General features: G+C 47.0%; 1 protein-coding gene across 1 annotated transcript in view; it reads left to right on the top strand.

Moving 5' to 3' along the window:
* FAM167A (family with sequence similarity 167 member A) overlaps nucleotides 1-13,092 on the top strand; it is a 31,846-nt gene extending 18,754 nt beyond the window's left edge. The window contains exons 3-4 of the mRNA XM_028725186.2: nucleotides 790-1,331; nucleotides 8,405-13,092. Of these exons, the coding sequence (XP_028581019.2) occupies nucleotides 882-1,331; nucleotides 8,405-8,668 (714 nt within the window). The 5' untranslated portion in view covers nucleotides 790-881 and the 3' untranslated portion in view covers nucleotides 8,669-13,092. The remainder of the gene's footprint in view (nucleotides 1-789; nucleotides 1,332-8,404) is intronic.
* The last annotated feature ends 7,858 nt before the right edge of the window (nucleotides 13,093-20,950 follow it).

Here is a 20,950-nt window from a genome sequence, read left to right as displayed (position 1 = left end):
TGCCCCACTTTCCCCCCGGCTATAGTTTTGGTTGAACGGACCACAACATGAGACAGGGCATTCTTGGTGATGGCCCCCCACCCCAGTTCTGGAACTCCCTCCCAAATGTCCCCCATCTTAGCCTCATTTAGGCACAAGGTGCACAACCCTTTTGCTTCCCCAGACCTCTGGAATGCAATCTTCCTTCTTGGCAGCGCCGCAAGAATGCCGTTGTTCCATTAAAGTAAATAGAGTTATTGTGCCATATTAGTTTCCCTGCGCTCTCAGGGCAGGCTTGAAGTATGAAGAAATAAATAAAGATCTGCACCTGTTAATCGCTTTCGTGGGTGGGCTCCCATAAGCCATTAGACCAGCCCTTCCTTGCCTCCCAGCTAGCGAGGCTCTGCAATGCAAAGCCGAGATCGTGTCAAGTACGGTAACAAGATAAGGGTTTATTAATTGTGTAACACTCTGCTACAGTATTTCTCCCGCTCTTCTCTCCCTCTGACCTCATCCTTAGTAATCCGTTTCTTCGCCCTGAGCACGGTGCCTGACAGGTCTCTCTCTGCAGCAGGAAAAACCTTCTGCGGGAAAGCTAGAGAAAGCTTGTTTGCTCTTGCCCGGGAACATCACCAGCCAGCCAGGGCGAAGTCTCTTAGAGAGACGGTTTAGGCTGAAGGCTTTCACTTCCATTTTTCTCAAGTTCAGGTCATATAAGGAAGTTCTGGTTGCTCGTCCGTTCCTCCCCCTTCTCCCCCCTTGACAATTTGCAGCTGAAAACCAACAATGTGCCTTTGTGTTCTTGCTTAGATGGTGTCCTGTGTTGCTAAAGGGGGTGTCTTGGATTGAGCGGCTGAGTCCCAACTTCTGAGCAAAGGAAATTTGGAGCAACTGACCACTGCATGGATGGTGTTGCCTGGATATTGGAGCCCTCCGCTAACCTCTTGATGGATGTTGATGGCATTCCGCCGGAAAGTAAGGTGTCTGCCCCTAAGATTGAGATAGAAGAAATGTTGGACGGTGCAGATCCTGAGACGGGAGGCAGCGCTCCTCCTGACGACCACTTGCGGAACCTGAAAGCTCTGACGGAGAAACTGAGGCTGGAGACGAGGAGACCCTCCTATTTGGAGTGGAAGGCCCAGCTGGAGGGGATTGCATGGAAAAACCACCCGGAGCCTCCTGTGGAAGCCAGCCGGGATGAGAAACCAATGGAGGAAAGTGTTCCTTTAACAGAGGTGCAAGTTCATATCAATGGAGGCTCTTTGAAAGCGCAAGTTCCGGTGATGACCCGGGAGAAAATCAGTGGCTTTGGAAATATTGACGAGGCTCTCAACTGGGTCAGGAAAGAACTGGTAAGTTGGTTCCTGCTGATGTTTATTAACCTTTTAATTGCACAGTCCTCTGTGTCGCTTCCTGACGACCTGTTTATTGAGCATTCGCCCTGATTTCTTTGCAGGGAGGTTAGACGGTGCTGGCTATTTAATGAGAATCCGTTCTGATTTGTTTGTGGGGAAGTTAGACGGCTTGGTGTCGAAACCAGCGTTATCCTGCACTTACCGCAGCACTTTCCTTATTGCATAGAGTCTGACCTCTTGGGGAAACAGGTTTGTTGCACAAGGCCTCCCCATTAGCAATAAGTGTGCGGCCTGAACTTGCTGGCATGTGATTAAATATCACCCTCAAATAGTGACAGCTTCGAAGTTCTGCATGTTCCTCTGACTTCAGTGGGTCTAGTTTCTTATGTGCGTGCACTGGATTTCACCCTAAGGGAAGAAGAAAAATCTCACCTCTCTTTAGTCACAATTATTCACAGAAAACACACAACTCTCTCTCTCTTCTTTCTTTCTTTCTTTCTTTCTTTCTTTCTTTCTTTCTTTCTTTCTTTCTTTCTTTCTTTCTTTCTTTCTTTCTTTCTTTCCCTATGTTCGTTTATACATGCAAAGCCATCATTCCGTAAGGAAGGAAAAAACAAAAATAGGCCTCTGCTCTCAATGAGCTTACAGTCTGAACATTTTTTGTTGTTCCATTTCCCCCCTCTTCCTTCTTGTTCCTTTCCCTCTATTGTTCCTTCTTTTATTTCTCTCCGTCCTTTATGCAGTAATCCGGCTGGCATGCATAACTTTATATACTCCTTCCAGCAGCATTTAAGGAACTCCTTCCGAGCTGGAGATTGCAGTAAAATTGCATACAAGTTCACTATGTCTCTGAGCTCCCCTGCCCAACATTTGGCTCATTTGTGCTGGGGTTTTTTTTGGGAGGGGGGATCTTCTTCTCTCACCTGCTTATTTCACCACTATAACTAAAAGAAAAGAAAAGAAAAGAGATAGCCTCAACAATGTGACTTAAAAATAATTAAATCTGGAGAGGGATCAGATCTCATGAATTCATGGAATCTTGTATAACTGAGAGGGATCTTGGAGTTCATCTAGTCTAACATTCTGATCAATATGAGGTCAATGGCAGCATCCCTGTCTGGGGCCAAATAAATGCAGGCATCGAAGGAACACCTGCCACCTCTGAAGGCAGCCAGTTCAGCTGCCTAACAATGTTTTTACCATTGGAAAGTCCCTTCTAAAATTTAGCTGAGATTTGCTTCCCCGCCATTTCTACTTATTGGTTCTAGCACTGCTCTCTGAAGCAACAGGGAGCAGTGGCAGAGCTTCATGTTCTGGCACTGGGGGGCAGAGAGCAGGTGGGGCTGGGGCTGGCACGTCCCGGAGATGTGGCGTGCCACCCACAGGGGCGTGGCAGGTGTCCTGGGGGCGTGGCACACCACCTGGGGGCATGGCATGCCGTCTGGGGGTGTGGCACGCCTCCTGCGGGGGCATAGCACCCAGCGCACGTGGGGGAACAGCCGTGATGGCACCCCACCGGGATCGTGCTGCCGGGGGCGGTGCGCTCCCCCCGCACTCCTCTTCCTCCGCCACTGACAGGGAGCACATGTGTTGCATGTAGAAGCTCCCACGTTCAATTCTTAAAGAATTGGGAAGAGTCAGTAGAGAGGAAGGAGAAATTTGATTCGCATTTCAGGGTGAATCTATGCAACTCACAATTTCGGAAACAATACATGAACCAAAGCGGAGAAATCTGCACTTCTCTGAATTTTGCAATGCTGTTCTCCGGCAAAAAAAAAAAAAAAAAAAAAAAAAGAAAAGTGCATATACTACTGTGCAAAACTACAACTAATCCAGAATGCGGCAGCTAGACTGCTGACCAGGAGAGGCCGCCAAGACCATATAACACTGGTCCTGAAAGACCTACATTGGCTCCCAGTACGTTTCCTAGCACAATTCAAAGTGTTGGTGCTGACCTTTAAAGCCCTAAATAGCCTTGGCCCAGTATACCTGAAAGAGAGTCTCCACCCCCATCATTTGGCCCCGACACTGAGGTCCAGCACCGAGGGCCTTTTGGCGGTTCCCTCCCTGTGAGATGTGAGGTTACAGGGAACCAGGCAGAGGGCCTTCTTGGTAGTGGCTCCTGCCCTGTGGAACACCCTCCCATCAGATGTCAAGGAAGTAAACAACTATCTGACTTTTCAAAGACATCTGAAGGCAGCCCTGTTTAGGGAAGCTTTTAATATTTGATGAATTATTGTATTTTAATATTTTGATGGAAGCCACCCAGAGTGGCTGGGGGAAACCCAGCCAGATGGGCAGGGCATAACTAACTACTTCTTCTTCTTCTTCTTCTTCTTCTTCTTCTTCTTCTTCTTCTTCTTCTTCTTCTTCTTCTTCTTCTTCTTCTTCTTCTCACCATCGTCATCATCATCATTAAATGCATATATCAGTGACAATAGTAACAAGTATTATTTTAAGGGTTGCCTTTGCAAAAATGTGCATGTTAGGCAAATTGGGCATGCAAAGATATCTATTTTAGGAGCAATTTGCATGAAAACGATTGAGTCATAGAATTGCAGAATTGGAAGGGACCCCACAGGTCATCTAGCCCACCCGCTGCAATGCTTTTAAAATGCCACTGAATTTCCATGAGGACTTTTAAATAAATAAAACATTGCAAACCGATGTAGCACTGCATTCATTGTGACATTGACTTCCTTGGAAGGTGGTGGACTCTCCTTCCTTGGAGAATTTTTAACAGAGGTTGGATGGCCACCTATCATGGATGCTTTAGTTGAAATTCCTGCATTGCAGGGGGTTGGTCTAGATGGCCCTTGGGTCCCTTTTCCACTCTAATATTCTATGATTCTATGAATAGCAGTGGATCTCCAGGGTTTTAAAGCAGGTGGTCTCCCAGTCTTAGCCCTGGCTGGAGACGCCAGAAATTGAACCCGGAACCTTCTGCACGCAATGTGGGTGCACTAACCACTGAGCACTCTTGCCCCCCCCCCCCGCAATGAAGAGGAGACGTGTGATGCTGTCCTAAAGAAAATCACCTGCTCCGTTGGCTGAATTTCCTGTACTTTCATCGTCAAAATAGCTTAATAGCAGTTTTGTGGTTCTCCTTCCAATCGATGTTAATGCCTGCTGTAATTGCGTGCAGCCCGGAGACCGAACAGAGGCTGTGATTATAATGCCAGCCTCTGTTGATTTAATGGAAATGCTGACCGGGGCCCTTTGCTGAATTTAGAAAGGGAGACAGGCAGAAGGAAATCTTCGGGTTTTTCCCTGCATACCAGGAGACCGCTCTGCAGAGCTGGTGGCACCATCCGAGCAGGACTTTGGGGAGTCCATTCAGTAGAAGGAGGAGAAGCAGGGAGATCTGCCCACATGCTGAAGCCAAGTAGTAAACACTGTGTGTTGAGGTCCCCAAGCCACCCCAATAACTCACACATCACACGTAATTTTTTGTTTAAGGTTTTTGGCATAATTTTGGCCACAACTTTATTTAAATACGGAACTGTGAGTGGTTGCTTAGGCATTGGTTCCGACTATCTGTCCCCCCATCCAGGGACAGAACTGACTTCCAGATTCCAGCGGAAGCCAGTCAAGGAAAATAATACTGGGGAGAAATGAAGCTGGGCACCAGACCCTCACCTCTCCCTGCATGCTCCCAGAGGTTTGCGTGGCCCAAGCCTGATGCCAGGGACTTGGACGAAAGCAAGGCAAGCCCCTGGATTCCTTTAATGGAATTCCCTTGCAGTACCAGCATTGGAGGGGTAGGGACTTACCCCTCCACCAACCAATTTTTTAACCAATGCCTAATCGCAAACCTTGCAAGTTGTGTGGTTAAACCACAGAGCCTAGGACTTGCCAATCAGAAGGTCGGCGGTTCGAATCCCTGCGATGGGGTGAGCTCCTGTTCCTCGGTCCCTGCTCCTGCCAACCTAGCAGTTCGAAAACATGTCAAAGTGCAAGTAGATAAATAGGTATCACTCCGGCGGGAAGGTAAACGGCATTTCCGTGCACTGCTCTGGTTCGCCAGAAGCAGCTTTGTCATGGTTTCATAAATCATGGTGCAATAAACCATAGTTTAGAGCTATGTACAAGTTTGGTGGAAGAAATATGTTCTGCTTTTTCAGACTTATTTTCAACTCAGAAATCTCCGCCCCCTTCCCTTGTATAATCCCGTCAATTAGAGAGAGAGAGAGAGAGAGAGGACAATAGAATCATAGAATTGTGGAGATGGAAGGGACCACAAAGGGCATCTAATCCAACCCCTGAATGCAGGAATCTTTTGCCCCAAAGGGGGATCAAACCTATGGCCCTGAGATTAAGAATATCATATACAAAGGCCAGCTTCCTTGGCCCAGAATGCTGCCTCCTGCCTCCTGCACCACAATTAACCTGTCGCTGGTTCTTCATCTATTGCCAAAGGAGAATCTGATGTGTGAGAAACTCAATCTTTTTATCTGGGACACCCAAAACCGAGCACCAAGTCTGAAGCCAGGGAACAGGGATTCAGCGCTGGCACCTTTCCTCTTTGTCTGAGCTGTAATCCTTTTGTCAACCATCACAAGGCTTTGTCCGTTGCCCCTTTATGCTCCTATCCTGTGGAGATCAGCTCCCCACCGACTCCCTTTTTTGTTTTACAATGGGGGAGAGAGACCCTTCTCACCCTGAAAGAGCAAATGAAAGCTGGCGGGAAGCTTTATCTCCCTGGGAAAGTTTGGAAACTGTTGGGCTGGAGCTGCTGAAGAGCTGATCCTCATTTCCCCCTCTCCTTTCAACAAAACAATGGCAGAGTCCCATTGCAGATGAAAATAAGGTTGTAAGACTATAGAGGCACAATAATTGGGGCCATCTAGTAGTGATGTAGTAGTGATGTATGGAAGTGAGAGCTGGTCCATAAAGAAGGCTGATTGCCGAAGAATTGATGTTTTGAATTATGGTGCTGGAGGAGACTCTTGAGAGTTCCATGGACTGCAAGAAGATCAAACCTCTCCATTCTGAAGGAAATCAGCCCTGAGTGCTCAATGGAAGGACAGATCCTGAAGCTGAGGCTCCAAGACTTTGGCCACCTCAGGAGAAGAGAAGATTCCCTGGAAAAGACCCTGATGTTGGGAAAGATGGAGGGCACAAGGAGAAGGGGATGACAGAGGACGAGATGGTTGGATAGTGTTCTCGAAGCTACCAGTATGAGTTTGATCAAACTGCAAGAGGCAGTGGAAGACAGGAGTGCCTGGCGTGCTCTGGTCCATGGGGCCACGAAGAGGTGGACACGACTAAACGACTAAACAACAACAAAGTCAACAACTACTTTTTCCATAAGATCTAGATGCCCTCATAATCAGAACATCATCATCATTATCATCATGGGTCATTTTGAAGTTATCCCCACTGTTGAGATCAACCACCTTCATGCACCTTCATGGTATTCTTTTCAGGACCTGCTAAAAACATTCCTGTTTAGAGAAGCATACCCAGATGCTTAGAAAGCCAGTGCAATTCCATTTTAGTATTTTAACTTTTGTATGTGTTAAAGCGTAATTTTTTCTTGATTTTATTTGTAAACAGCTTTGAGGAGGAGGGTTGTTGTTGTTGTTTTGCATTCAAGCCACTTGTAAATTCTATGAAATTCATAAATAACAATAACTCTTATAGGTGACTCGGAAACTTCAGCTTGTCCAAAATGCAGCAGCCGGATTACTGTGGGCTTCCACTCTATCTCATAGAAGACCAGTTTTGAAATAGCTGCACTGGTTGAGAGTGTGTTTCTGATCCCAATTCAAGGTGCTCATGTCACTATTTAAAGCCCTAAATGACTTGGGCCCCAAATACCCAAAACACGGTCTCTTCCTTTACATCCCCTCTCAGGTGCCGCAATCAGCAGAGGTGTCCTTCTCAATACAGTCGTACCTTGGAAGTTGAACAGGATCCGTTCCGGAACTCCGTTCGACTTCCAAAATGTTCAGAAACCAAAGAGTGGCTTCTGATTGGCTGCAGGAGCTGCAGGAGCATCAGACATTCGGCTTCCAAAAAAAATTCAAGATCTGGAACACTCACTTCCGGGTTTTGATTGTTCAGGAGGTGAAACATACGAGTACCAAGGCGTTTGACAACCAAGGTATGACTGTAGTTCCTCTGCCCTCAGAGGCAAGGGTGGTGGTGGTCCATGAGAGAGCCTTCTCTGTGGTGGCTTTTAAATTGTGGACCTCCTTCGCTACAGATGTGCACCTGGTGCCTTCATTTAAGAGCTTCTGGAGAAGGCTGAAGAAACACCTCTTCACCCTGGCTTTTGACGCTTGAGGTGTAAGTTTTTAGGACGCAGCTTATTCTTGTGATTGCAAGTTGCTTCAAACGGTTCTTAACATTGTGCTTTGATGTTGCAAATCACCCCGGGACCTTAAGGAAGAAGAGTGTGCAATAAATAAATATTCTTGCCTACCTTTCACCCTAAGGCCCCAGAGTGGGTGACTACAATTAAAATGGAATGTTAAAAAGCTTTTAACCGTAATTATTTTCAGAATGTTTTGTTCCACTTCGTTTTTAAATTGTGCATCTGTTTGGCACCTGGGTTTCCTTGGGGAGGGAGGGCAGAATAAAAATCCAACAAACAAATTTGCTCCCTTCCCCCTTTCCTGGTTAAAGTTGCCACTTTAATCTTACCCTCCAACATTTCTCTGATGAAAATTCGGTCCCAGCTCCTGCCCACCTAGCAGTTCGAAAGCACAAAGTGCAAGTAGATAAATAGGTGCCGCTCCAGCGGGAAGGTAAACGGCGTTTCCGTGCGCTGCTCTGGTTCGCCAGAAGCGGCTTAGACATGCTGGCCACATGACTCGGAAGCTGTACGCCAGCTCCCTCGGCCAGTAAAGCGAGATGAGTGCCGCAACCCCAGAGTCGGCCACGACTGGACCTAATGGTCAGGGGTCCCTTTACCTTTACTTAAGGAAAAGTGGGACATTCAGGGATCCAATCAGAAGCTGTCCAGGGGCTGTCCCTGGAAAGTAGGGACACCTGGAGGGTCTGCTTTAACCCCTCATGCCCCTTGACTATGAAATTATCCCTGCCTGCCTTTTGTGTTCCAGATGGAAATGCGTCTCCAGGACCAGCACCTGGCCCGGCAGCTGATGCGCCTGCGCAGCGACATCAACAAGCTCAAAATCGAGCAGACCTGCCACCTCCACCGGCGGATGCTCAATGATGCCACCTACGAGCTGGAGGAGCGGGACGAGCTTTCTGACCTCCTGTGCGACTTCCCCCTGACGTCCTCCTTCAGCCTCTCCACCCCGCTCAAGCTCATTGGCGTGACAAAGATGAACATCAACTCCCGCCGGTTCTCGCTTTGCTAGAGGGAGGGGATGGGAGGGCAGAGGGGCAGAAGCGGGCGCGGAGGGTGACCTTGCCAATGGAGAAGGAGGAGAAGCTTGCTTGTCCTCTTGCTCGGCAGGGGAAGGCAGGTGAGGTCGGAGGACAAAGAGGGAAGGCGAAGCAGATCTGGCAAGGGCTCTTCCACCGATCCAGAACGGCTGGGCAATGGCGACAGTCACATGTTCCCAGAGTGCTTTGCAGGAAAGATGGAGAATACAAACAACCAGCTTCCTCAAAGAGAGGCAGAGAGGCTACCCTAACCCAATACTTTCCTTCAGAAACAGTCTCCCTTCCCCGTGGGTGGAATAAGGGTGTGAAGTATGGTTACCAGACGTCCCCATTTTCCGAGGACAGTCCCCAGATTTACAAATCTGCCCCCGGACAAAATCCGTCCCCGCATTTCATTTAATGTCCCCGGATTTATATTTTAAGTGTTGTAGATTTATTAGTAGGGAATGAATGTTGCGTGATTGGTTCAACGGCAGAAGACACATCAAATGGGGACTTCTGGCGAGGCAAAATGGTGAATGCCATGGCAGCGGGCAGCTCCTGAAGCCAGCCAGAGCCAACTGCACTACTAGGCTGGCTCCGGGCTACTGAGACTGCCACTGTTACTGCCACTGCTGAGGGGGAACTGGGGACGCCCTCTGCGTCAACTGGGGGAACCGCTGCTCCTCCCCATGACCCAAATCAAGCTGGGAGCGAGAGCACCCGGCCACCCAGCTGACTGCCCAGCGGCGCTCCAGGGCTAGGAAAACCCGGGAGCTAACGCAGTGAGAAGGAAGAGAGAGAAAGAGGAAGGAGAAAAAAGAGGGGAGCCCCGACCTTGCCGCACCGCTGAGGACGAGAGGTAGGAGAGCACCGGGAGGGCAAGGACACGTGGCCGAGCCCAGGCCCAACCTGAGCCTACTCCAATGTGGCTAGCGCTCCAAGAGAGCAGGTTAGGGCCCAGAGGAAGGCTGCCTGACAGAGGAGACCACATAAGAGAAGATATTACTTCTTAATTTTTTAAAAAATACCTTTTTCTCTCTCTTTTTTTTAAAAAAGTGTCCCCGGATTCTTTGAAAAAAATCTGGTAACCTTAGTGTGGAGAGATGGCATGGACATCCAGTTGAAGTTGAATGGTCACTGGGGCCAAGATAAGGGAGTGGTCCTTCATGCATTGCCCAATTAATCTGCCTTTGTGGAATTCCACACCACCTGTGACCTTATCGGCATCCGCATTGCTGCAAGTGAAGAAGTAACTCTGTTGTCCTGTTCCTGTCCCTTCCATCATTTTCATAAGGAGATCCTCTCAAAGAGAGAAGAGTGCTGCTCTCATTTATATAGAACTCTGTACACATCTGCCACCTTGTTCTTCATTTGTTCCCTCCGAAACTAATCCCCCACACCCTGCATTTATCCTTTATCTGAGGGGAGAATGGCTGCCAGTCAGTGTAGACAATATTGCGCAAGATGGATCCATGGTCTCAGTCAGTGTAAGGCAGCCTCTTAGGACGTTCCTGTGGGAAACAGTGAGAAGTGACGGCAGCCAGCATGGCAAATGGTCGGGGTGATAAGAGCTGTCCAGAGTACCTGGTGGATTCATTGGCAATAAAAGTTGGGGTCCTGGCTAAAGCCAATTGGTGCTCTGTGTCCGTTTGTTGTTGTTGTTTAGTCGTTTAGTCGTGTCCGACTCTTCGTGACCCCATGGACCAGAGCACGCCAGGCACTCCTGTATTGCACTGCCTCCCGCACTTTGGTCAAACTCATGCTGGTAGCTTCGAGAACACTATCCAACCATCTCGTCCTCTGTCGTCCCCTTCTCCTTGTGCCCTCCATCTTTCCCAACATCAGGGACTTTCCCAGGGAGTCTTCTCTTCTCATGAGGTGGCCAAAGTATTGGAGCCTCAGCTTCACAATTTGTCCTTCCAGTGAGCACTCAGGGCTGATTTCCTTAAGAATGGATAGGTTTGATCTTCTTGCAGTCCATGGGACGCTCAAGAGTGTCCGCTACACATTGTTTAATGGGTGCTTTGGCCTGATTGTATCCCATGATGAGTAGAAGACCTGGAGAGAAGCCAAGGGACGAGATTTTAGTTGCCAATGCCTGTTTCCACGTGGATTGAAAACCATCATTCACAGTTAGTGGGGCAAGGCCAAGGGAGAAATAAAGGTAGTCTGAGCCAAGAAGTTGAGTATGGTCACCCACACTCTAGCCTCCACTTTTGTGAAAAACCTTATGGAATAATTCAAAACATCAAAACTAACACAATCGCATGAGCACTGTTCCAGAGTATTTTTCATTCTCATGTATATAATATCTATTCAAAAAAAGATTGGTTAATGAAGAAATTACATATCTTTCTACTTATGAGTGTTGAACTAATTGGCTGATGAAGAATTCAACGAAACAGTTATCTGGGAACACTGTTCAGCAGAGTTCAGAGTTGGACATCAGAATTGGACACTTGCTGATTATACAAAGCTTCACAGCTTGCTCTCCGCCGGGGTAAAGTCTGGCACCGTGATTCATTTAAGGATTTTCAGAGACTTCAGTTTGTTAGTTTTGATGTTTTGAATTCTTCCATAAAGTTTTTCACATTGTAATTGTTTCTGGCCATTGTGTTGCTTTTGATATTGCTGACTCATATTTTGCAACACAGGGGTTTGTTTGTTTACTCCACTTTTGTGAAGCCTGCCTCCAGTCTCACATTTCAGGACTTGAAGGGCTGATCTTAGAAATTTGGATTGTACTAGTTTTAGGGGTGCAAAATTGGAGAAGGGGCCCCACTGAGCACCACAGAGAAGTTGAGAGCTGTCCTGCAACGCCCAAAGAACTACAGGTTCTTCACCCCTGACTTAAACCACCTACGTAGTCCCTTTTCATCCAGGCCTCCCCATCATAATTAACCCCTCCCCCTAATACCCCAAATCATCTCTGCATCCCACTATCTCCAACAATTTTACGTCCCTGGATGATCTTGACCAACTGTACCTTTCTTGTGCAGCCCCAAAAGTGAAACACTCCAAGGATTTGGCTCCTGCCCTTGTACATGTTAGCTCAGAGCTAATCCCGATTCAGTTCAACGGGACTTACAGTCAGGTAAGTCTTTACAGAGCTGTTGCAGTCTGGGATACATTGCAATGATACGCTTGCTTGCATTCAAGTTGCTCTCACCCCGCTAGGTTTGCTTTGCACAAAAACCGACGTTCAAATTTCCAGGAACTTTGCAAATTTGGAAACCCGTGTCAAATTCCTTTGCTAAGAATAAAAATCCATGCGGTTGGGTCCTTGGTTTTTGCACAAAATGCACCAGAAACATGGAGACTGCTTTATGTCTGTTTGACATATGTGTGGGGTTATTATTATTTTTTTATAAAAAAAAATCATTTCCCATTGGAATCAGGAATTTGAGTCTTCTCTTTTTGTGTGTTTCATTGGAGGCAAGGGAGAAAAGTGCAGTGAAAACTCAGTAAACAATACACAAATGAATTTGTTTCAGTCTTGGGCTACATACACCTTAGTGGCATAAAGAATAGATAGGTCATTCCCCGCCCCCCTTTTGCATTTCAATTTGCTTTTTTACATTCCTATATGGACCTGAAAGATGGGACGTGGGTGGCGCTGTGGGTAAAAGCCTCAACGCCTAGGGCTTGCCGATCGAAAGGTTGGCGGTTCGAATCCCCGCGGCGGGGTGTGTTCCCGTTGTTCGGTCCCAGCGCCTGCCAACCTAGCAGTTCGAAAGCACTCCCGGGTGCAAGTAGATAAATAGGGACCGCTTACTAGCGGGAAGGTAAACGGCGTTTCCGTGTGCGGCTCTGGCTCGCCAGAGCAGTGATGTCACGCTGGCCACGTGACCCGGAAGTGTCTCCGGACAGCGCTGGCCCCCGGCCTCTTGAGTGAGATGGGCGCACAACCCTAGAGTCTGTCAAGACTGGCCCGTACGGGCAGGGGTACCTTTACCTTTATGGACCTGAAAGAGGGTGGGTGGGGATCTTCTTTATCCTATGCCCTTCACCAGATTTGCTTCCTCCCACCAAACTCCAATGATGATGATGATGATATATTATTTATACCCTGTCCATCTGGCTGGGTTTTCTTCATCATTCTGCCCGGACACTGAGGTCCAGTGCCGCGGGCCTTCTGGCGGTTCCCTCACTTCCAGAAGCAAATCTACAGGGAACCAGGCAGAGGGCCTTCTCAGTAGTGGCGCCCACCCTGTGGAATGCCCTCCCATCAGATGACAAGGAAATAAACAACTATCTGACTTTTAGAAGACATCTGAAGGCAGCCCTGTTCAGGGATATTTTTAATGTGTGACATTTTGATGTATTTCTTAAATTTTGTTGGAAGCCACCCAGAGTGGCTGGGGAAACCTAGCCAGATGGGCATGGTACAAATAAATTATTATTATTATTATTATTATTATTATTATTATTATTATTATTATTATTATTTCTAATGGACCAGCGGGAGGGGCACGCAATCTCTGCCCAGAGTAGTTGTCCCTGGCCCATCTTTCATTTCATACGTGGCCACATCAATGGAAAGCCGTTGCACAACGATTTCGCCTACATCTTTGGGAGTTTGGACTGGCCAGCTCAGGCAGCCTCCGTTCTTCCCTCCTACCTTGCAAATTATCTTCTGGCCCAGTTTCAAGAGGTTCACGTTTTCTGATGGCTCGATTTGAGGATCAGGAGTGCAGCTGGGAGCGATGTTCAGTACACCATGCCTTGGAAGGAGATAATTGGCTCCTGGAAGAGAACACGGTTCTTTAAGACAACTGACATGTTTCAAAGGGTGCTTTCCTGAAGAGTGATTGCTCTGACTGGAGAAGAAATTCTGATTGACGATGACAGTTTCTATACCATATTAGATTTTTAAGGGAAACAATTTCAAAGTAGTTTACAACACATTCAAACATCAAATAAGACAACCCACAATAGAATTATAGAATTGCAGAGTTGGAAGGGACCCTGGAGTCATCTAGTCTAACCCCCTTGCAATGCAGGAATCTCAACTAAAGTATCCATAACAGGTGACCATCCAACCTCTGCTTTAAAACCTCCAAGGAAGGAGAATAAAACATTCCTGAAGAAAGTCAAATGTAAAGTATATCTTCAAAGCAGCATAATTAACAAGGAACTAAGATATTACCTTAAGGGACGTGGGTGGCGCTGTGGGTTAAACCACTGGGCCTAGGACTTGCCGATCAGAAGGTCGGCGGTTTGAATCCCTGCAATGGGGTGAGCTCCCATTGCTCGGTCCCTGCTCCTGCCAACCTAGCAGTTCAAAAGCACGTCAAAGTGCAAGTAGATAAATAGGTACCGCTCTGGCGGGAAGGTAAACGGTGTTTCTGTTGGCAAGTCCTAGGCTCTGTGGTTTAACCCACAGTGCCACCCGCGTCCCTAGGTTGAGTTAGTGTAGAGAAATAAGCTGAGTCAGGAACAGTTATGAGCTAGGCAGACAAGTAAATATCAGAGATGTGGTTTAGTGAGTGACAGCAGGTAGTGGAAGTTATAGGTCTGGATAGGCACCCCATGATTGTAATTGACCGATACCGTTTATGAAACCACATGCTTGTTAAACTGCAATAAATAAACAGAAGTTTATGTTCCAACTTAACCCTGACTGGACTCAGTATTGTCCCAGGTAGGGCCTGGGTGGTGGCAGCGAGAAATCAAGTGACCACAGGGATCAATAGACGGTGAAACGTCCAGGGACCCTGTGTGATCGCCACAGCCACCAACAAGCCTGCGCAGAAGTCCCAGGGTAGTGTTGACCACCAACTTGGATAGCTTTAAAAGAGGATTTAAAAGAGAAGAGAGTATTTGTGCTCAGGTCTTGGTTGTGAGCTTCTGGTGGGCATCTGTTTGGTTACTGTGAGAAAAAGACTGGACGTGTCACCGGCCCGACCCACGCAATGTTCCTTATGTTCTTTTGCTCATTGTGGGACGCTCTCCTGGCTAAGTGCATATAAAATTGTTCCCTCAATGTACTTTTGTTGTAATTGATTGCCATGAGTTATCGCAAGAGCTGGAGAGGCAGAATGTGACTATTTAAAATAAAGTGAGCCACCAATTAAAAAAGACTTCTCCATTCCCGATGAGGCTTCCAGATGAGCAGGCTGGGGCAAGTCATATCCCTGGCATCTTGTCCTCGACGATTGATGGACAGAGCCGGGTGTGCCGGCAGGATATTATATTTCAGGCAGCACCAAGTTCGAGTGAGTAGGTGGATGATCAGAAGGCTTTCAGATGGTGGAGTTAAAGAGATTACAGCTTATTAAGAGCTTTGCAAAAAAGCTGCTTAATTGGCTTAGGGATTGGAGAAGATCAGTCTACATCCCAATCCCAAAGAAGGGAAGTGCCAAAGAATGCTCCAACTACCGCACAATTGCACTTATTTCACACGCTAGCAAGGTTATGCTTAAAATTCTACAAGGCAGGCTTAAGCAGTATGTGGACCGAGAACTCCCAGAAGTGCAAGCTGGATTTAGAAGAGGCAGAGGAACCAGAGACCAAATTGCAAACATGCGCTGGATTATGGAGAAAGCTAGAGAGTTCCAGAAAGACATCTACTTCTGCTTCATTGACTATGCAAAAGCCTTTGACTGTGTCGACCACAGCAAACTATGGCAAGTTCTTAAAGAAATGGGAGTGCCTGATCACCTCATCTGTCTCCTGAGAAATCTCTATGTGGGACAAGAAGCTACAGTTAGAACTGGATATGGAACAACTGATTGGTTCAAAATTGGGAAAGGAGTACGACAAGGCTGTATATTGTCCCCCTGCTTATTTAACTTATATGCAGAATTCATCATGCGAAAGGCTGGGCTGGATGAATCCCAAGCCGGAATTAAGATCGCCGGAAGAAATATCAACAACCTCAGATATGCAGATGACACAACCTTGATGGCAGAAAGTGAGGATGAATTAAAGAACCTTTTAATGAGGGTGAAAGAGGAGAGCGCAAAATATGGTCTGAAGCTCAACATCAAAAAAACGAAGATCATGGCCACTGGTCCCATCACCTCCTGGCAAATAGAAGGGGAAGAAATGGAGGCAGTGAGAGATTTTATTTTCTTGGGCTCCATGATCACTGCAGATGGTGACAGCAGCCACGAAATTAAAAGACGCCTGCTCCTTGGGAGAAAGGCGATGGCAAATCTAGACAACATCTTAAAAAGTAGAGACATCACCTTACCAACAAAGGTCCGTATAGTTAAAGCCATGGTTTTCCCAGTAGTGATGTATGGAAGTGAGAGCTGGACCATAAAGAAGGCTGATCGCCGAAGAATTGATGCTTTTGAATTATGGTGCTGGAGGAGACTCTTGAGAGTCCCATGGACTGCAAGAAGATCAAACGCATCCATTCTTAAGGAAATCAGACCTGAGTGCTCACTGGAAGGACAGATCGTGAAGTTGAGGCTCCAATACTTTGGCCACCTCATGAGAAGAGAAGTCTCCCTGGAAAAGACCCTGATGTTGGGAAAGATGGAGGGCACAAGGAGAAGGGGACGACAGAGGATGAGATGGTTGGATAGTGTTCTCGAAGCTACAAACATGAGCCTGACCAAACTGCGGGAGGCGGTGGAAGACAGGAGTGCCTGGCGTGCTCTGGTCCATGGGGTCACGAAGAGTCGGACACGACTAAACGACTAAACAACAACAACATAACAAGGTGTTAGCCAGAAACAATTTTTACTTTGGCTTGGGTGCCTCGAGCTTTTGTTTTCGCTGAGTTTGGGTTCGAAAATCTTAAGGTCCATAAATAGCAACACCCTAGAGGTCCTGGGCCCTAAGGAAGTCAGATTAGCCTCAACCAGAGCCAGGGCCTTTTCAACACTGGCTTCAGCCTGGTCGAACGCTCTGTCTCATGAGACCAGGGCCCTGCGGGACCTGACATCTTTCCCCAGGGCCTGCAAGACATTTTTAAATTGGTTTCTCCCTCCACCCATTATGTTTTTACTGTATTTTTTTACTGGTGTTAGCCACCTTGAGCCCGGCTCTGGCTGGGGAGGGCGGGATATAAATATAATTTATTATAATTATTATTTGTTTTAGTCATTTAGTTGTGTCCGACTCTTCGTGACCCCATGGACCAGAGCATGCCAGGCACTCCTGTCCTCCACTGCCTCCCGCAGTTTGGTCAAACTCATGCTGGTAGCTTCGAGAACACTGTCCAACCATCTAGTCCTCTGTCGTCCCCTTCTCCTTGTGCCCTCCATCTGTCCCAACGTCAGGGTATTTTCCAGGGAGTCTTCTCTTCTCATGAGGTGGCCAAAGTATTGGAGCCTCAGCTTCACGATCTGTCCTTCCAGTGAGGGCTGATTTCCTTCAGAATGGATAGGTTTGATCTTCTTGCAGTCCATGGGACTCTCAAGAGTCTCCTCCAGCTTATTATTATTATGTGAGGGCTGTACCACTTCAGAACTCAGGTGGGAGTGCAAATGGTGGAACGCTCCTCTCTAAAAAAAATCCCCACATATAGAAGACTAGCATCTCAGGAAGGAGGCTGGATCAGAACCGTCTTTTCCTTGATTTCTGATTTGCACAAATGAGTGACACTGATTAAGTCGCCGAAATGGCAGCTGCCATGCACAAGAGGGAGCTCTCAGCAGATTCAAGAGACACAGAACTGCAGAAGTCAAATAAGTCTCTGGGGGGAAAATGGAGTGGGGGAGACTTCAAATGATGAGCAGTCCCAGCGGTCACAGATTGTCTGACTCTGTGTGTGTGTGTGGAGGGGAGCAACTGGGAAAACAGGAGAGAATAGAATTGAGTGTTAAGGAGGAATATAAGAGCAGCCGTGCTGGGTCAGGCCAAACCCCCATCTAGTTCAGCATCGTGTTTTCACTTGCCCACCATCCTGCAAGAATATAACATCACTTCTCCCCAACTGTAATGCCCAGCATCTAGAATTGCTGATCTCTTGCCACGACTCCCCTGTTTTAATTACTGCATTGTTTTAATGGGATTTTTTTTATTGCCTGTTTTTAATTATGGATGCTTTAATAGGATCAGTTTATTGTGTGTTTAAATCACGCAGGTTTATACATCTTAATGTTTGTGTAACTGGCTTTGATACTTGCAAACCGCTTAGGAGCCTATTAATACAGCATGTGAATGAACCAATAAATAAAGAACTCCACCTCCGACAGTGGAGAGGCAGTGCGACGCTGCAACATTTTGTTGCAGGAGGTCCCATTCTGCTAGATCTGGTGGAGAAGCTGCAAAACAAGACTAGTGAGAGGACCTGATATGGAGTGGGATTTCCAGTGATTCCTCTCCTTGGTCCGGGCTTCCTAAGCTTGTGTTCCCAGCTGTTTTTAGACTACAACTACCACCATCCATAGTTATCAGGACCAGTGGTCAGGGATGATGGGAACTGTAGTCCAAAAAACAGCTGGAGACCCAAGTTTGGGAAACCCTCTCCTAGATGCTTTCAACATGGATGAAGAGCGCATCACAAGCACAAAAGAGAAGCACTGCTGGGTCAGGCCAAAGGTCCATCTAGCCCAAAATCGTGTTCTCACAGCTGCCAACCAGATGTGCCAATAGGAAACCCCCAACAGGACCTGAGTGCCCACCTGTGATTCCCAGAAACTTAGATCCAGCAGCCCCCCAACCTTTCCTGGGACCCTCAGCCAAAACTGCATGCAGGCGGCCACAAGACTGAATAATTGGACAGAATTATAGTATTAATTAGATGGCATATACAGGTGTTTGGGTGACTGTGACTTTGGCTTTTTACCTGTTGTTCAATTACTATTCAGCAGACATACTTTTTGTACATAAATATTGGTTGTTGTATGTTTTAGAAGAGGGACGTGGGTGGCGCTGTGGGTTAAACCACAGAGCCTAGGACTTGCCGATCAGAAGGTTGGAGGTTTGAATCCTCGTGACGGGGTGAGCTCCCGTTGCTCAATCCCAGCTCCTGCCAACCTAGCAGTTCGAAAGCACATCAAAGTGCAAGTAGATAAATAGGTACCGCTCCGGCGGGAAGGTAAATGGCATTTCCGTGTGCTGCTCTGGTTTGCCAGAAGCGGCTTAGTCATGTTGGCCACATGACCTGGAAGCTATATGCCGGCTCCCTTGGCCAGTAAAGCGAGATGAGTGCCGCAATCCCAGAGTCGGTCACGACTGGACCTGATGGTCAGGGGTCCCTTTACCTTTACCTTTATGTTTTAGAAGACATCTGAAGGCAGCCCTCTTTAGAGAAGCTTTTAATGTTTGACAGATTATTGTATTTTAACATTTTGTTGGAAGCCGCCCAGAGTGGCTGGGGAAACCCAGTCAGATGGGTGGGGTATAAATAATAAAGCCCATCTGGCTGTGTTTCCCCAGCCACTTAGGCGGCTTCCAACAAAATATTAAAATACAGTGGTCAGTTAAATATTAAAAGCTTCCCTAAACAGGGCTGCCTTCAGATGTCTTCTAACTGTCTGGTAGTTGTTCTTCTCTTTGACATCTGGTGGAAGGGTGTTCCACAGGGCAGGTGCCACTAGCGAGAAGGTCCTCTGCCTGGTTCCCTGTAACTTGGCTTCTCACAGTGAGGGAACCGCCAGAAGACCCTTGGAGCTGGACCTCAGTGTCCAGGCAGAACAATGGGGGTGGAGATGTTCCTTCAGGTATACTGGACCGAGGCCATTTAGGGCTTTAAAGGTCAGCACCAGCACTTTGAATTGTGCTCGGAACGTACTGGGAGCCAATGTAGGTCTTTCAAGACCAGTGTTATGTGGTCTCGGCAGCCGTTCCCAGTCACCAGTCTAGCTGCCGCATTCTGGATTAGTTGTAGTTTCCTGGTCACCTTCAAAGGTAGCCCCACAGAGCACATTGCAGTAGTCCAAGCGGGAGATAACCAGAGCATGCACCACTCTGGCGAGACAGTCTGCGGGCAGGGAGAGTCTCAGCCTGCGTACCATATGGAGCGGTAAACAGCTGCTCTGGACACAGAACTGACTTTTCATTATTATTATTATTATTTGCTTTATTGAAGTGAAAATTGAGCAGAAGGAAAGTTTACTGATGTGCCTGGATTATTGACTTGTATTAATACATGTGAGGGCTTTTGTTTTATTATTCTCTCTCCTTCCTTCCTTCCTTCCTTCCTTCCTTCCTTCCTTCCTTCCTTCTTTTGTTCCTTTTCTGGAATATTTAAGAGGGTTTTTAAAAACACATAACTTGTAATTTTCCTGCATTCTGATGTTGTAGCATTATGGTTTTTTTTCATTTACATTATTTTGCATACGTGCTTTTGAGAACGACTTTGGATGATGCTACTTGAAACATGTCATTTTATGACAAGCAGTGTGATCAGTAACAGCTGTGTTGAATGTGGAATTTGTATTTTCTAAATAATATATATATTGGGTTTAGCTGAGGTGCATAGAAGTTTCTTGCAGTTGAAAGCAGCACGGAAATTAAACGAAATAAAATTGTATAGAAGTTTTACAGAAGAAGAACACAAATTAAATAAAAGAGAAAACCCCATTGTAGCCTTGTGGACTAAAGATGACCATTTCGGTCCCTTCCAACTCTACAATTCTATGATTGTATGAAAATAGAATGGGTTCTCCTTGCATCTCTGCAAGTAAAGGAGCAAAAGATGTGCTTTATATTTATAGTACAATTTTCAGGGAATAATGTTTACGGCTCTGGACTGGACCATGAAGTAGCTCGTTGGCAATGTGTGAAACCTGTGCCAAGCTTCCCTGCTCATGACTGCATACACCATTCTGTTCCTTTCATCCCGCCCCCCCCCCCTCGGCCGATTCTTCTTCGGTCACAAAGAAAGCGGAGCCCTGCAGAGATTCTGCTCGGTTGCCAGCCATTTCCTGGAGGATATAAACTCTCCCCATTCTCGGGGACCTTTGTTCTAAATGTCATCCACTCCCCTCTGTGCTTCTGCCTGGGAGAACCGCACAGATTAGCTCAACTGCCAACATTTCCCAGCAAATAAAATCCATTCTCTTCTCAGAATATCAGCAGACCATTGGGTTTTATGCAGCCTTGCCAAGGACTCAAGTGTAGCCTCTGCCAGCCTGGGTGGGCATCATGCTGAAGTTTTATAACCTAACGCTGCCAAAAGATTCCCTCAAATGGAAATTCATCTTCTGTTTTGGTGATCACTTGTAGCCTAGTAAGAATGTCTTCCATGAACACAATCTTAACAGTGAGTCCGTAAGTGACTGTGGAGGCCAATTCTGGATCTGCACATCCTTTCACAGTGGGGACATAGGTTTCCAGGCAGGAGTTGATCAGATGTGATTGCCAGA

The sequence above is a fragment of the Podarcis muralis genome, chromosome 3, assembly GCF_964188315.1.
Source record: "Podarcis muralis chromosome 3, rPodMur119.hap1.1, whole genome shotgun sequence".
Lineage (NCBI taxonomy): Eukaryota > Metazoa > Chordata > Lepidosauria > Squamata > Lacertidae > Podarcis > Podarcis muralis.
The sequence above is the reverse complement of the archived record's forward strand: the minus strand, read 5'-3'. Positions and strand labels throughout refer to the sequence as shown.